This window comes from Sarcophilus harrisii, chromosome 5, assembly GCF_902635505.1.
Source record: "Sarcophilus harrisii chromosome 5, mSarHar1.11, whole genome shotgun sequence".
Lineage (NCBI taxonomy): Eukaryota > Metazoa > Chordata > Mammalia > Dasyuromorphia > Dasyuridae > Sarcophilus > Sarcophilus harrisii.
In genome coordinates, this window is record NC_045430.1 from 147,905,141 (window position 1) to 147,922,123 (window position 16,983).

The 16,983-nt window shown below is 32.6% G+C and overlaps 1 protein-coding gene across 1 annotated transcript in view; it reads right to left on the reverse strand.

Annotated features, from left to right (window-relative positions):
- Positions 1–7,339: 7,339 nt before the first annotated feature.
- The window catches only part of ORC5 (origin recognition complex subunit 5), an 85,492-nt gene continuing 75,848 nt past the window's right edge, over positions 7,340–16,983 (reverse strand). Inside the window, exons 13-14 of the mRNA XM_003771479.3 lie at positions 14,530–14,642; positions 7,340–9,488 (exon numbers count right to left, since the gene is read on the reverse strand). Of these exons, the coding sequence (XP_003771527.1) occupies positions 9,443–9,488; positions 14,530–14,642 (159 nt within the window). The 3' untranslated portion in view covers positions 7,340–9,442. The remainder of the gene's footprint in view (positions 9,489–14,529; positions 14,643–16,983) is intronic.

Here is a 16,983-nt window from a genome sequence, read left to right on the forward strand (position 1 = left end):
TTCACACTTACTTCTGTGATCCTGGGCAAGTCACTTCACCCTGTTTGTCTCAGTTTTCTCAACTATAACATAAGCAGGAGAAGAAAAATCCCCAGTATTTTGAACAAGAAAACCTTGGGTGGCAGAGAGAATGAGCTATGGAGACTGAAAATGGATAAAAGCATAGCATTTCCACCTTTTGTTGTTTGTTTTTTTCATGTTTCTTTTCCTTTCACCTTTTGATCTGATTTTTCTTGTGCAGATAACAGATGTGGGAAATATGCTTAGAAGAATTGCACATGTTTAAGTTATATTGGATTGTTTGCTGTCTATAGGAGGGAGGAAGAAAAAAAATTGGAACAAAAGATTTTGCAAAGATGAATGTTGGAAACTATTTTTATGGGTATTTGGAAAAATAAAAAAAAAACTATTTAAAATTAAATTTAAAAAAGAGAAAGAAAACCTTGGAAGGGATCACAAAGATTTGGATATCACTGAAATGATGGAACAACATACCTAAAACTATGTTTAAAATTAAATTTAAAAAGAGAAAGAAAACATTGGATGGGATCACAAAGAGTTGGACATCACTGAAATGATGGAACAACATACCTTTGTATTTATAGATATCTTATATATCTATATCTACATACCCCTATTGCTTTTAGTAGTGATTTCTTTCTACTCTCTTCCTCTCTCATCTCCATTCACTTTCCATTTCTCTTGTTTTGGCAGCTCTGCCCAGTACTTATAGATAAGTTTTATGCTTTTATTTAGCTTAAAACAAAAGAACCCTTTATTATCTTTTTCACAATTGTAAATAGCTTTTTAAAAATTAATGAAAATCCATCTCTATTTCTCACTTCTTTTTCCCCATGGAAAAAGAGAAACAAAACCCTTGTAACAATTATGCACAGTCAAGCAAAAAAAAAATTCTCACATTAGCCACGTCCAAAAAATAGGCTTCAATCTGAAGCATGAGTCTGTCACTTCTCAGTCGAAGGTGTGGTAGCATGTTTCATCATGAATCCTCTGGAATCACTTTTGGTCATTTTGTTCATTGCAGTTCTTAAGTTTTTCAAAGAATTGTCCCATTCTACTCAATATACTCTATTTTAGGCCATACAAGTCTTCCCAGATTTCTTTGAAACCATCTCCTCATTATTATTATTATATTTAAAAATTTTTTTATTATAAATTTTTATATACAAAACATATGCATGGGTAATTTTTCAACATTGATCCTTGCAAAAATTTCTGTTTCAACTTTTCCCCTTCTTCCCTCCATCCCCTCCCCTAGATGGCAGGTAGTCTCATACATGTTAAATACGTTAAAGTATATGTTAAATACAATATATGTATACATATTTATACAGTTATCTTGCTGCACAAGAAAGATCAGATTTAGAAAGAAGGTAAAGATAATAAGAAAAAACAATAACAGAAAGAATGGAAATGTTGTTACAGTCCATACTCATTTCCCAGTGTTCTTTCTCTGGGTGTATAGCTAGTTCTGCTCATTACAGATCAATTGGAACTGATTTGGATCCTCTCATTGTTGAAGAGAGCCATGTCTACCCCCTAATTATTTTTTTAAAGCACAGTAGTATTATTATATCACACAGTTCATAATTTGTCCAGCCATTTGCCAATTAATCGTCCCCAGCCTGCCTTAGTTTCTAGTCAGATATCCCAAAAAGAGCTGCTATAAGTATTTTTGTGAATGTGAAGTATTTTTCCCTCTTTCTTTTGATGTCTTTGGGGTATAGACCTAGAATTCTACTGGAGATAATGATGGGTTAAAGAATATTCATTCACATGTTAGATCACAGTTCCAAATTGCTTTCCAGAATGGCTTGGATCAGTTCACAGAGTCACCAACAAGGAAATGTTGTTTTCCTATAGATCCTCCAGTATTTGTCATTTTTGTCAACTTTGCCAGTCTGATCAATGGAAAATAGAATCTCAGAATTGGTTTAATTAGCATTTCTCTAGTAATATGGGATTTTTTTTCATATGACTATTGATAGCTTGCCTTGTCTTTGATAACAACTTCATATTTTTTGACCATTTATTGATTGAGGAATGGCTCTTACTTTTGACATGTGAATCAATGCTTTTTTGTTCAAGAATTTTCCCCATTCATAGGTGTGCAAGGAATTTTCTTGTTCTTCTAATTTGTTTCTAATGTGATAATTTACACCCACCATGCTTCTATTTGGATCTTATCTTGGTAAAATGATATAAAGTGTTGTTCTTAACCTTGTTCTTTGCCAATCTGCTTTCCAGTATTTCGAGTGTCAAATGGTGAATAGTAACCCTAATAGCAATGGATCTTTGGGTAGATTAAACAATAGGTCACTAGTTCACTTGCTTCTGTATGTTGTATACCTAATCTGTTCTCTTCATGGCATTTGAAACCCTTTCAAATCTAGCCTACATTTTCTATGTTTATTATAATACACTACCCTGGGACACCAGACAAATCTTCCCCATCCACCACATTTTAGTTTTCCCCTTCCTATTGTTCATGTTGTCTTCCCAACCCAAAAATGTCTCCCTTCTGACCCTGATCTCTTCTAACTTTTAGCTTTCTTCAAAGCTCAGTCCAGTTACACAATGCCTTTCATGATTCTCTCAAGCTTTTAATGCCCTCTCCAATAATGTATCTACAGCTTTTTTCCCCCCTCTGCAAGCATCTTTTCCTTATCCTTCTCTCTTATCAACTGCCTATCTCTGCCTCAACGACCCATTCACAAAACTTTATTACAAAAATAAAACAGGTCCATATCCACATACTTCAGAGAACAATGAGCCGCAGTTCCCTTTTTAACATGATCCTTCCTGCAGTATTCTAGCGATTAACTTTAAAATCAACTAAAAAATTCTGTTTGGCATTCAAAACCCTATATAACCTGTCCTTTCCCTACATTTCTATTCCTCTTATACTTTATAGTCCCTTCTATTTCCCTCAATCCCACCCTGAACTCGTTTCCCAGAGACATTGTATTCCTTGGTACACTTCCTCTAAGATATTCCATAGCATGTTCCTTGGCTTTAAATGCTCCTTCCTACACACACACACATACACAAGGTTATTTGCTTGTTGTCTCTCTTGTTAGACTGTGAACTAAGTACTAAAGAGTAGGGACTATCTTTTTCCTTTCTTTGTATTCCCCATTTATAACACCATACCAGACACACAGTCAAATGCTAAATAGCCATGTGCTAAATATTTACTGACTGATGTCAAATATAATTACTGAGCCATTTCTCCTACTGTCCTTATAACAATGAATTTTTTTAATCTATCAAAAAAATTTTACTTGCTTCTTTGTTGACAATGAGAATAGACTACATAACTACATAGACATGTGTATATGTGTATACGTATACTCAAAAATGAGTGACAGAGAATTCATGTTTCATTTCTCAAAGTGATTTTCAGATTTGATAGTTGAATGCTTTATTCACTATTTGGCCATGGGCATCTTTCTTACACAAACTCCATTCTCTAAGTATTCTCTTAAATACTCTGAAAGACCTATGTAAGGAGTTGTAGGGATTTGACAAGTATTTCATTGTATTATTTATCTGTAGGTAATCTCTCCTTTTAAATTCTCTTAAATTCTTTTAAATTTAAATTTTGCTAGCATGTAATTGTATATGGTAATTTCTGATAATTGTTTTTATTATTCCTTTGTAGTGTGCTAGTTTGATTTTCACCTTAATCAAATTTACTGATTAGAATTTTAAAAAATTAGTTAATAGTTTTACTTATGGAGGCAGGTGGGTGAATCAGTGGATAGAGTGTTGGACCTGGGGTCAGGAAGAACTAAGTTCAAGTTCAGCCTCAAGACATTCTAGCTTGTGTGACCTCAGCAAGTCACTTAACCTGTCTGCCTGAATCCACTAGAAAATGAAATAGAAACCACTGTTATCTCTGTCAGGAAAACAACATGGAGAAGCATTAGCATGCTATGGTACATGGCCTCACAGATAAGATGGAATGACAATGCTTTATTTATAAATAATAAGATTGTTTTCAATTTTATTATTTTTTCTTTTTATAATTTTTTAATGGTATGGAGGAAGCTTCTAATTTCCTGAATTGTAAAAGTTTTTTGTAGAAGCATATCCAACTTATTGATACTTTTTTCCCTTATATTGATCGTTGACAAGCATTTCAATATATATAGCCTAAGCACTACTTTCATTACATTCCCAAAGTTTTGGTATGTGGTCTTAAATTGGGCTTAAAATTTTGATAAAATTACTGTTTCTATGATTTGTTCTTGGACTTACTAATTCTTGAATATTTTATTATTCTGTCCCTCTGTGAGTCTGGAATCTTTCTTCAAGCATCCTTTGATTATTATTTTTATAACACTGAAGTCTGTAAAGAATGTTTAATATTTCTACTTTTAATATTTTTGCTTTTCTGAGGTCACTGAAGTTATTCTATTTTGATAACTGTATTTCAATATAATTGATTTCTTCTATGGCCTTAAACATTTCATTTTATGAGTTCAAAATTATTGTCTTGCTTCACCAAACTACTAAAGGACATAAAAAAGATTAAAGAACTCCTACTCAAGAGGAGATTGGGCTTGGTTGTAATCTTTCACAATGTAACCTTTGCTGGAAGATCCAGACTAATTTCTCTATGCCTAAAATCTTTAAATAGCGTTTAGCTCTGCTGGGGCATTCATTCATAGCGCAGAGTTTTGGTACTCAAGGAAAGAGGCATAAATTGTAAACTCAAATCAACTATACTCAAAATGTGAGAATACAAGAAATAAGACAAATTCATTTGTGTGGGAAGATTGGATCTTTACATGAAGACATGGATAGCATAGTGCTGTTGTACATGAGGTATATGCAGTGTATGGAGAGTTGTGTTATCTGTTGAGCAAATCCAGGAAAAGGTTTATGTATGGTCTGGTCAAGTTGGAAGGAAACATGGATTTTGTAGCTTTCCATTTCACCCAATTATTAATGTTATCTAGGTGCTAAGATCAATTGCTTCTATATTACTGAGTAAAAGTGCTGTCAAAATATAAATATGACAAATTAAAAAGTGAGTTATCTTTAAAATAATAATTCAAGATTCTAGAACTCTCTAAATTTTAGTACCTGAGGAAATGCTTTGGTAGTCCTACCTTTGCAACCACATGATTTATTGAAGAAGGGATATGCATCTTCTCCAAGCTATATTTTAACACTGGTCTTCTTAGATTTTCCTTTTCTGTTTTTTACTTAAGGATTCCATTTGCTCTATACTTATGAAAACCCTTTACGTGATAGAATCACCCAAATAAGTTTTAGCACAGAATATCTACCTTTAAAGAACTAATGTCACAATTTTTCTATTAGACTTGAAGTCAGAATCAGCAATGCTTCTTAAAGCTCAAAATGGTAATGTATTTTTAGTGGAGAGAACTTTTTTTTTATAAGAACATGCAATTATTTGCACTTTTAGTGAGGGTCAAAAGGTAATGATAATAGATAATACTTAACGTCTATCAAGCTAAGATTGTCAAATTGGCTCCTAAATTCCTTTAAAGACCAGTGAAGGTAGTGAGAATTACAGATCATTCCATGGATAATCTGAGGCAGCGAAATTTCCCCAAGACTTTGATGGTTGATGTCAGTTGTTGTACCTGATGTTTACTGAGAGTTGAATGCCTTCCTAACTTCCCATCATTATTGTGCATCAACATGCACGGGAACATTGCGGTAGGAGAGCTTTCAGGTTAAAGGAATGAATGCACTGATGATGATTTTCTTTGCTTTACTGAATTATTCCTTCCTCATACTGTGCCTCTAAATGTCACTGCTGGAAAGTGAACATCAAGTGTATATTCAATGTATTTAACTGGAAATTTGATTGAAAATTTGATATCTCAATATGAAAGATGTCTTTGAGCTCTACTAAGCATTTCCAAAGAAAATTGTGTCAGCAGATTAAAATTACATACAAAATTAGCTAATTTTATGTTCATAAGATAGGCAGTCATATTCAAGGGTAGATGAAGCATTCAAAAGCTAGGAGATAGCTAAGTACCAACCTCTAGTTTAATTATTTCAAATGATCTAAGATATGAAAAAAAAAAGTTAGATGAGGGAGCTTTCAGGTAACACTATAACAATTCTCTAATTTACATAATTAGGTCTATTTTTGAATTATATCCACTGCTGCTTGAATTATATCCATACCATATGGGTATGCCATATACTTTAAAAAATTCTGGGTTTATAGTTGATATTGTCACTAAAAGCCATTTACTCCTCTCCTCTTCTTTCCTTGATTAGAATATGGAATGTGCCAGATTTGCTTTCACCCAAAGTTTATGCCCATAAAACTATGGGGATTGAATGTGGTTCACAATAAAGTATTTTCACCTTTTTTTGTGTTTTTCTTGCTTTTCTCTTTTTTTCCCCATTTTCCCCCCTTTTGACCTGATTTTTCTTGAGCAGCAGGATAAATGTGGAAATGTGTTTAGAAGAAATGCACATATTTAACTCATATTGGATTACTTGCTCTCTAGGGGGGAGGGGTGGGAGAGAGGGATGGAGAAAAATTTGAAACACAAGGTTTTTGCAAGGATGAATATTGAAAATGATATTTGCATAAATTTTGAAAATAAAAAAAGTTACTAAAAATTAAAAGAAAAAGTTAGCAACATTGCAGATCTATTTTCTTTACCACTTAGATATACAATCAGATGTCCTTTTCAGTAAAATTCTTAGGAGTCAAATACTATTTCTTTGTCTTTGAGTTCTCCAAAGTCTAGCACAACGCCACACAATAGTAGGTGTTTAATAAATGTTTGATGAATTCACATCATATTTTAAGTATGATTTTATGTCATTCTCCACCCTGAGAAAAAATCTGGCATTGAAAAGGACCTTCAATAGAAGCTGTTCACTTTACAGATGAGAAAACCAAAGCCCAGAAAGATCCAGTGATTTGCCCAGGTTAACAACGGGAAAATGTGAGCCTAACTCTTCAACTTAAATGTGAATGGTTAAACAATTTAACAAAACAAAAAAAAAGTAGACCAGATGGGATAAACAAAACAAAACAAAAAACAAATTCTACAATCTCTTGCTTAAGAGAAACACATCTAAAACACATTGCATTCACAGAATAAAGATGGGATAAAAGAGAATCAGATAAATGATAAAAAGCAGGGGTTACAAAGCTATCAGACAAAACCAAAACAAAATTCACCACATAAAAAGAGATAAACAGGAAAGCTGTGCTCTACCAAAACCATAAGTAAATTAACATCAATATTAAACTTGTATGTAAATTCCTTTGCATGTAATTGAATTATAAGACATAAGCAGTAACACAACAGTGGCAGATGATTTTAATGTCAAGATAAACAAAAAGGAAAATAAAGAATTCAACAAACTGCTGAAGGAACTAAAGCAAAAAAACATTGTATCTTCTATGTATATTTATGTAAAAATTGACCTGATAATAAGGCACAGAAATTTCCAAGGTTATACGGATAATAACAGAGCATGACTTTAATTCAAATTCTCTGACTGCAGAATCAGAACTCTTTCTATTGTATTACAAAGACCCACTCCTTAAAAGAAATCTTACTGACTTGGCATGGGTGTCTAAAATTCCCAGCAGTAGGAAGTCTTATTGTTGGTTATCTACAGGTTTCCCTTGTGGAAATGCAAATATCTCACAAAGGATAACACCTTAAATACTATAAGATTAGCCTTCAATCACAAGATTCATAACTTGTCAAGACCCAGAAAGGAGATTCAAGACATATATAATTGGATAAACCAGAGGAAGAGCTGATGACCTAGATCACAGGTGTCCAATATGTGGCTCACAACATTTCTAATTATGATTTAAACTACATTAAAATATAATCAAGAAATATTTAACAAAATAAGCAAAAATGTAATAAAACTATGGGCACCCAATGTGAAGATAGAATATATGTTGGGGATGGGAAAAGGAGTCACACACTAAAAAATATACTTCAGTTCTCTTTCTTGCTATTTCCACCTCTTCTGTATTAGCACCAATCTATCTATCCATAACCAGATTAGCAAAAAACTTTTTGAAAATATATTAAATCAGAATATTTAGGACTAAGAAGCTACACCATTTGGTGTTAGCCTTACTTAAAGTAGCTGAACCAAAATGACTTCATTTTTCTTGAAGCCTGGGAATTCTGGTGTGGAAATCTCCCAACCTTCTCCATGTGTATATCACTGGTCCTGCCTTAACATGAGTAGTGTACCCCCTAGTAATGGTTAGAGTGAGGCCATTATAGAAGGTATATACCCACACTCACCATGAATAGTGATCTTTTTGGACAGCAATTTCTTTCCTTGTTCTCTTCTACAAAGAAAAGGGTATACTTTATTTTTCTCTTCTTTCTCCTCACCTGCTAAATACAGGATATGCATCAAGTAAATGATTACTCATTTAATCTGTACTTTGTGTGAGTTGTGAACTAAGTTGTAGTTCCTATGTGACAGGTAATTATTGTAAACAAAGATTTCTTATCTGAGAGTGCAGAAAATGAGTTTTTCTTCAAAAATGGCATAAAAATTCCATTTGTACTAAAATTGCATTCTAAAATTTTCAAATATTCAAATGTTAACCTGGAAGTGCCTTCAAAAGACCAAGTTAAGACAAGAAAATTAGAATCAAGGTCTACAGTTAACAGGCAGTTTTCAGTGTAAAAATTTTAAAAGCTAATGGTTAAAAACAAAAGTTAATCACATTAATAAATCCCTAGTTTGGACAGTTAATTGCAAGTGGGTGTCCAGATAAGTATCACACAAGTATTTTCCAGGTTGCAGTTATTACAACTGGTCAGAGATGCAAAGTTGATCTATGTATGATCAAAACTACCTTCTGTTCTGAGAAAATTATGATCTACACAGATAAACACACATAACCATTTGGATTTAGATATAACCTGATATTTATTACATTTCACAATTTCAATCTCTTAAAATGGTGGCCTTAGGAAAAAGCTGTTTTGGCAGGCAATTGCAAAGACTCCTGCAGAGGGGAAGTGAAAAAACTGGGCATACAAACAAGGGCTGCTGGCACGTTCAAAGCGCAGGGGATAGTTCACAGAGCAAAATGCAGTCCTAAGTAAATGGGTTTCAGGCAATTTCAGTGTTAAGATAACATCATTAAGAATAGAACAGATTGTGCTCAAACCCTGCTGTTTATAATTAACACATTGCTTCCAAATACTCCAGGGTCTCTGGTAAATAGTCCTCTGCTCAGATCCACCCAGACCAATCAGAGTATTTTCATCGGATGCCATGCTGGGCCAGCACCTGTTTGGACAAATCCAATAGAGCCAAAACACTCCTCTCCCTGGCCAGCTAAGTGATGGATGAACACAGCTTGGCTTAGTCACTGTCACAGTGTCCATATGTGAAGCTGGGAAGCTTGTTTTCACAAGAAATCATACAAGTATTTTATTATGTCGAAGTTCACTGTCCTATAAACAAAAACACAGAACCTGTTAGTATCACCACTCCTGGATTGCTCAGAGAAATGTGTGTTTAGGGAAAGAGCGTGTTGGAATATTCATAATGAATGCTTCACAATCCCCTGGTGCTATGACACTGCACATAATACTGATAAAGCTTGATGCCAATTCTTTGAAATGTTATTAGCAAAACAATATCCGAATAAAGTTTTGCCAGGCATTAAGTTTTTGGGGGGTATTTTAAAGAAATAAAGTTAGTTCTAATTGTGTTCTAACTCTATTTCAATTATGCCATAGAAAGTTGAAATTTAATCTGCCAGCTACTTGTTTTTTGTCTAATAAACAGGATACAGTAATTAGAGATGCAAAAGTATTTAAATCTTTTGTGCTGCTGAACATTGTTTATCATCCAAACCACCTGTTTAAGCATTACATACTGCATAGCTCATCTGTCCTCATTTATAGTGCTCATTCTTTCAGTCTTTTAACACTAGTTGACCTGTGTATGCATTGTAGCTAAATCTGTAAAATCCAAGAATGAGATTCAACAGATAGATGATATGAATGTGTATTTTTGTACTCTGATGGCAGGCAGAATAAAATAACAGTGGGGAGAGACATATAATTATTTTCTTTTCTCTAAACTCATTCTTCACTACAAATATTCAGACTTAGAGTTTTATTATTTGAATAAATGATCAAAATAATTAGATATAATGATCTAGCAATAAGTATAAAATGAAAAGCTTAACACTGAATGCTGCAAAAATAATCATCTATATGAGAGCGGCATGTTAAAGATTTGTTAATTGCATCTCTTTATTTATTAAACCATCATCACTGAATGTTTCTGGCTATCATTTTGTAATTTATAAAAAAAAGTTTCTGGCACATTAACACAAAAGATATTTTAAAATTCTTAACATAGGCAATAATGGAAACCATTTGTGAAAAACTATTTATCAACAGCTCAAGTGAGGCCCCAGGATGACAGTGGTATCTAATGGAGGACAAGGAAGAGCCTAAGTACCTTAATTTGCCACTCTATGGAATGCTAACCTTACCAAACAGAAGAATCATGACCAAAAAAAATTCTTATGTAACTGACACAAAAACAGAGTTGTTTAAAAAAATTAACAGATAAAATATTTTAATGGTAAATGAAACATTTGACTATACAACTCTACAATTCCCTTATCTACTCCCCTACCTGTATTAGCCTTTTAATATATTTGTTCTTCTCTTTAATCTAGAAAATCTAGGTTTTTTCTAGAACCTAGAAAATTTAGAGAGAAGAAGCACAGATGATAAAAGATTTAAGTAATAACTAAAATGCCCTTTTTGGTAGAAGAAGAAAGGTTTTTCTTTTTTTTTTCCTGAGGTATTCAGAACATGGCAGGTGTTTTGTTTTGTTTTTTTCCTATTATAAACAGAGAAAGAATTCATATTACCACATTCCTATGGCCAAAACTAAAAACCAACTTCCAATTTCAAGAACTTCTAAGTAAAATGAATTTAATTTTAAGGCTTATTGAATGTGTGCTTTTAAGTACATGTTGAGAGAGTAAAACTAGCTTCAAATGATTAAAAAAATAAAAAAGCTAACCAGTTTTAATGTATTATTGGTTTAAAAAAAAAAAAAACAATTTAAATTTTAAGGAAATGCTTGGATGTTGATCCAGAATGAAATGTTAGCTGAGAATGAATAGCCAAATCCATTCCCTTAAGAAACACACATTTGTCAAGATAACTGAAACTCTTAATATCCTCTACTGCAGGCGATCTGCCAACTGATCCCAGCAGATCACCTTCCAGAATATTGGCAGCTATAGGAAAATTTAATAATATGCTATATTGGCAGCATCAAGGATGATATAAGGCAGTCAAATTCATAGCAGGCTATAACAACTCTACTGTTATAAGAATGCTGGATTAACAAGCCTTATATCAATTTATTCTTGGACAAAGTTTTGATTCGTAAAGGAGAAAATGTGCTTTGCAAGTACTTTCTCTAACTCTTCTTGGCTTTTCACATCTATCAAGTTCAGTAAGCACAACTATTTCTTCCTTGAATCACGCAATGCATATTGATTTTTTTTTTTGATGATTGATTTCTTTTTTAAAGCAAACATCATAAAAGAAACAGGACACGAGTATGATAAAGAAAAAAGGCAAACACTTCTAATGGTGATTTGCCTAGTGCCATTTAAAAAAAAAAACAATATAAATGACCTTAAGATGAGCTGAGTGTGCAGTTTGGGTATATTTATCTAGTATTTTTTCTTTATATCCCAATCTTCTTTGTGTCTTTTTTCTTTTTAAAGTAATGTCTTCTTCTGAGGACTCTTGTTTTATTTCTTTCTCTCTCTATATGCATATTATAGAACTTTTAAAATATGATTCATTTGATAACCTGAAACTTTATAATTGTGCCAAGAATACTGACTCAAATGATTCTATTGCTTACTCCCACATACGTATCTGAAAGGACAATCGGGTTTTAAGAATGCTTTAAGTATAACACATCTTAATTTCATTCATTCATTCATGAGCAGTATATTCTGGTTAAACATTCTGGTGGTTACTTTATAGTTGCACCTATAATGGGTTATATGCAGTTAATTGTCAGGTGAGACTTTGACATTTTGTTTTTCTTTTATGTAATGACCACAATTACACAGAGGAAATCTAATGCTATTAAATAATTTCTATTCTGTTTTTCTAGGTAAGTTTATATAAAAATTTTAAAGTTTTCCTGCAATGTAACATTGCCCTTAAAGGCAAAAAAAAAAGAATGTACTTTTCCAGAGCACTAATTAATTATGGAAAATTTTGAAAACTGTTTAAATAAAAGAATCCTTAGTGAAAGCAAATACAAAGAGGACGACTTTAATGACTGCCAAATCACACCTTCATTGATAAAGTCCAAAAAGTGTCTACTCCTTGCTTGGACCTGAAGGCCTGGTTGGTGCAAGTGTTGCTTTTGTTTTTCCTGTTTCAATAATAGTCTCTGTGATCAGAACAAATGCTATCAAAAATTTTGAACCTATTAAAAAACATTTGCAAAGAAGATTTAAAGCAAAAATTCATTTCATGAAAATATGCTCCTTTTGAGAGTTAGGAGGTGAGGAGAATTTAGGAATTCACACAATTTTTAAAAAGGACTTTCTAAAAAGTTCTACTATACTCCAAACAATGTATGAATCACAGAAAATACACAAAGAAAAATTTCTAGCTCTGTCAGGCAATATGTATAATGGAAAAACTGCTAGATTGTGAAGAACCCAGGATATTAGAAATTAGAAATACATAAGTTAATGGCTCTATGACTTTAGCCAACTTAGCTTCTATGACAATGAAGGGGAAAAGAATGAGATAATATCTAAGATCCATTACAATTCTGATGCTTAATTTTTCTGTAACACTCTATTGAGTATTTTTCATCCCTACTCTTCCACTGATATAAAATGCTTAAATGAAGAATAATTTGTTTCACAAAGATTATTACTTTCTCTGGTCAAATAAGTAAGAAACTATTTCTAAGTTTAGTTGGAGAAAACAGTTAAAAAGAAACTTTACTTTATTTATTTAATGGTAATATTTGCATTTCAATGAGTTAAAGAAGTTTACAAAAAATGATATAGAAGGTAATATAGAAAGTGTTCCTTAACAATTTAGTAAAAAGGGTCTGATTTCTGTTAATGACAAGTATCTACATTTAGGCAGGATGGCAAAATGGACAGTATTAAATCTACAGTCAGAAAACCTAGGTTCAAATCTTATCTCTGACACTTATGAACTATGTGAAGCTGCATATAATAAAACCTTTATTCATCTGTAAAATGGGAGCAACAATATCTATCACAGATAATTTGTGAGGATTCAATAAGATGATGCTTTCAAACGTTGAAGCACTTATTTGTGTTAGATAGTTTATTCTTATTTAGATGTTTATTTTTTATGGTATATTTCTCTCTTCTGGTCAGAAGACTCTAAACTAGAAATCCCATTATATTTTCATAAAGAGTACAATTTGTTTTACTGTTACGGGTAGGTATATGCCTGATAAATATTGATTAATGAAGTTTAAAATTATGCAAATCTAAGCTAATCTATTCCTATGAATGAATTTCAATTTGAACTACTTTGAAATCTAAATAATAAATTAAGTTGAAAGATACATAAAAATGGTGAAAAAATGAAAAGGGAGTTGAGCAAGAAGGATATTTTTATGCTTTTTTAAGTATAATGCTACCAAAACAAAAAAAAAAAAGAAAAAAAGACTGGATATGTAAAGTATACCAAAAACCAATAGGGAGTGGTGTGTGTGTGTGTGTGTTTGTGTGATTCCACAAACTACACATCCCTAATTCTAGTTGGTCATTTTGTACACCTGTAACACTGGTGTTTGTGAATTTAACAAGTGATAAAAGATGTATGCTCTCCTGAGGTCAGTGGTAGAATCAGCTTATATGAAGTACCACACATTTGGAAAAAGAGTGATTTTTAAAGTGAGTACAATTTTAAAAAATGTACTAGCATTTGTAACCCAAGAGTGAAAGGAAGTAATCTTGTTTAAAAAACCTGTGACCTACAACATATTTCAGTAACGCTGGAATCAGTTAAATATTCCTACCCTTTCTGCACCAATTTGCAAACTACACATAAGAAAATTATTTTAGACTCATATTTCATTTTCAATTAAACCAGTATTATCCATATTGATTGCCCACTTTGTTCATTAAACTAGGTTCTGAATGACTTAGCTTTTAGCTATTTTCAAAACTCAAATACACTCTAAACTTCCAGTGGTTAAAGGGTAATGATAAAGATTCACCCACATTGAAGAGAGTAAAAGAAAAAAAGGATGTTTTATGAGTTCTGAGGACATTTCCAAAAGAGACATGCACTTCCACTTGAGGGGTTCTTTTTCATTCCTGGGAGTCAAATGACTCTTTCTCTTTTAGGTAACAAATACTATTACTTTTAAGTTTATTACACAACTTATATAACTTGTAGATCACTACATTAAAATCTATTTTTGGCTGACCTTGCAATAGCTCTGACGAAGTCTAAAGACACAGTGCATTTGTATTTTGGTCCATCAAGCTGGTCATCATGGCCAACCAAAGTTAACAGCTGAAGGGTCACAAGTGAGGTAATCTAGAAATGAGAAAGTATAAAAGTTTTAATTGTTTATGAAAAGATGCATTATGTCATCATTTCCACTCACAATCCAATATAATAATTTTAAATATCTTTTAATAAAGAATCTAAACCTGCAAAAGTAATTACAAAGAGAATACAATTGCTTTGAAATTTATATAAGACATACACCCAGAGACCTATTTAACTAACATAATGACAAGCATCTTTAAGGATTTTATCCTTGGGGAACACTCATTTTCTTTTCCACTGAACAAAATACTTTGTTTCACTAATGACTCAGAAGTATGAGCACTGCCCTTTTAAAATAAGAGAAATCAAAACAGTTTCCCAAAACACATAAATGTTTTTGATGTTCCTATCCAAATACAGCAAAAGATCCAAAATCTACACCCCTTGGGAATCAAACAATGTGTGGTCTGACTTTTTTCTTTCTCTCTCAGATTTCAGGGCTGGAAAACAGGCAGGAGAGTGAAAAAAAAAAAAAAAAGCACCAATAACTAACTAATCTGTCCTTTCTCCTTTCCCTGGGTTGGTGTTGCTTTAAAAACTGAATAATATCCAATGAGTCAGGAAAATAACCCAAGGCTTAGATTTACCAAAGACAGATTAAAGTTTGTCAAGTTCAAACCAAGTAGAACAAAACAACTTTCCTTTCGTAGGACCATCATCTAGGGGATTAAATCTTTTAATCCAGGAATGATAGGTGCTCCAAGCACTAAAAAGCTTATTAGCTTAGGCTCATTCTATACTTACACCTAATGTTATCAGACTGCAGACCAGCAGGAGATAGGGCAAAGAAGTGAGAATATATAACTTTGATGATATGCTGAGTGATCTCATCCAGAGATGCCCAATAGGAAACAATTCAGCATTGAAAATAACTGGTAAACATTTCTTTAAACTATTCATTAAAATTGGGAACTAATATTGTTCACTTAGGAGCCCAGCACTAACGTGTAATATTTATTAACAGTGAGCAAAGAACAGTGAACAAAACAACTTGTTTTAGTTTAAGGAATTTAGGACTTTAATAACTTACCTTCTATTATGAACTTCCTTAAGTTTTGATTTAACAACTTCAAAATTTTTTAAAATTATTTTTGTAAGAGGGAAATATGACATAAACTCTATTAAATTAACTCTCTATTCAGTAATGAAGAAGCATAACAATCTGTTATTACAGCTGCTCTTTTACACTCTTGTGCACCATTATTTGGCTAATAATTCTGCCAGATGTGCTTGCTGCTGGACTGGCTCCTTCTATTCAGAGACTACCAATGAAACAAAGTTATATCTCCTAGAAAGGATAGGCATGAGGCTCATGAAAACTTCCAATGAAAACACCTTAAGTTTAGATAGTTCTTAGAGTGAGATCTCATTTAAATATAATATATAAATTTTAAAAATTATCTTGTACCATTACAAATAATTCAACATTATGTTAACAATACATATGTTAAAAGGGGGTGGGGGGGGACACACAAAGAATATTTAGTATATAGGAGTTATAAAACTAATTCTTTTATTTTTAAGAGAAGCAGAAGGTAGTTTTGATGAAAGATTCAATGCAGTATTCCTTCAAAATTAGTTCTATATTGATGAGATGAACTTTCTGCATCAAATCTGGAAGGAACTTTGGATCCTCTAGTTCATCTTCATTTTAAAGTCAAGGAAATAAAAGCTTAGAAATTGAATGACTTGTCTAAGGCCATGCAGTAAGTTAGTGACAGAGCCATCCTTTCTACAATTTGGGTCTTCTGATTGTTAACTCAGTGACAGTTTTATTGTAAATGCTCTTTTTTAGAACAGGCATTTTTATCTACCAGCAACTTAGGATGAAAAAACTAATCATTATATTAGAGCATTTCTAGCTAAGCTCTATCAAATAGAAAAAGATTCCTACATCCAGTAAGGAAATCATAGACTTTGGCACCTGAGATATGCCAAGGAGAAGGATGACTGCAAAAGCTAGGAATGATGCAAAGAGAAAGGAGGAGGGAAGATGTCCCTCTAAGACCTATTAATAGTGTGAGCAGAGACAAGGCATTAAGAGGCAAGGTCAAGAAACAAAAATGGATGGGGAACAGAGAAAAGAACAAGCAGTGATGAAGAGCTACTACACAGCAGGTGCTGTGTAAGTGCTTTACAACTGTCCAAAATGGCTAAGACAAAAATTGCAAAAAAAGATTGTACTATGAAATAATGCTGGAATCAGATTATGGAAGGCCTCAAATTTTAGGAAATGTAATGTTTATTTTATTAAGTCAGCAATAGGAGGTCATTGATGACAAATAAATTTTATCAAAAAAAACACCCAATTATATATAATATTCTA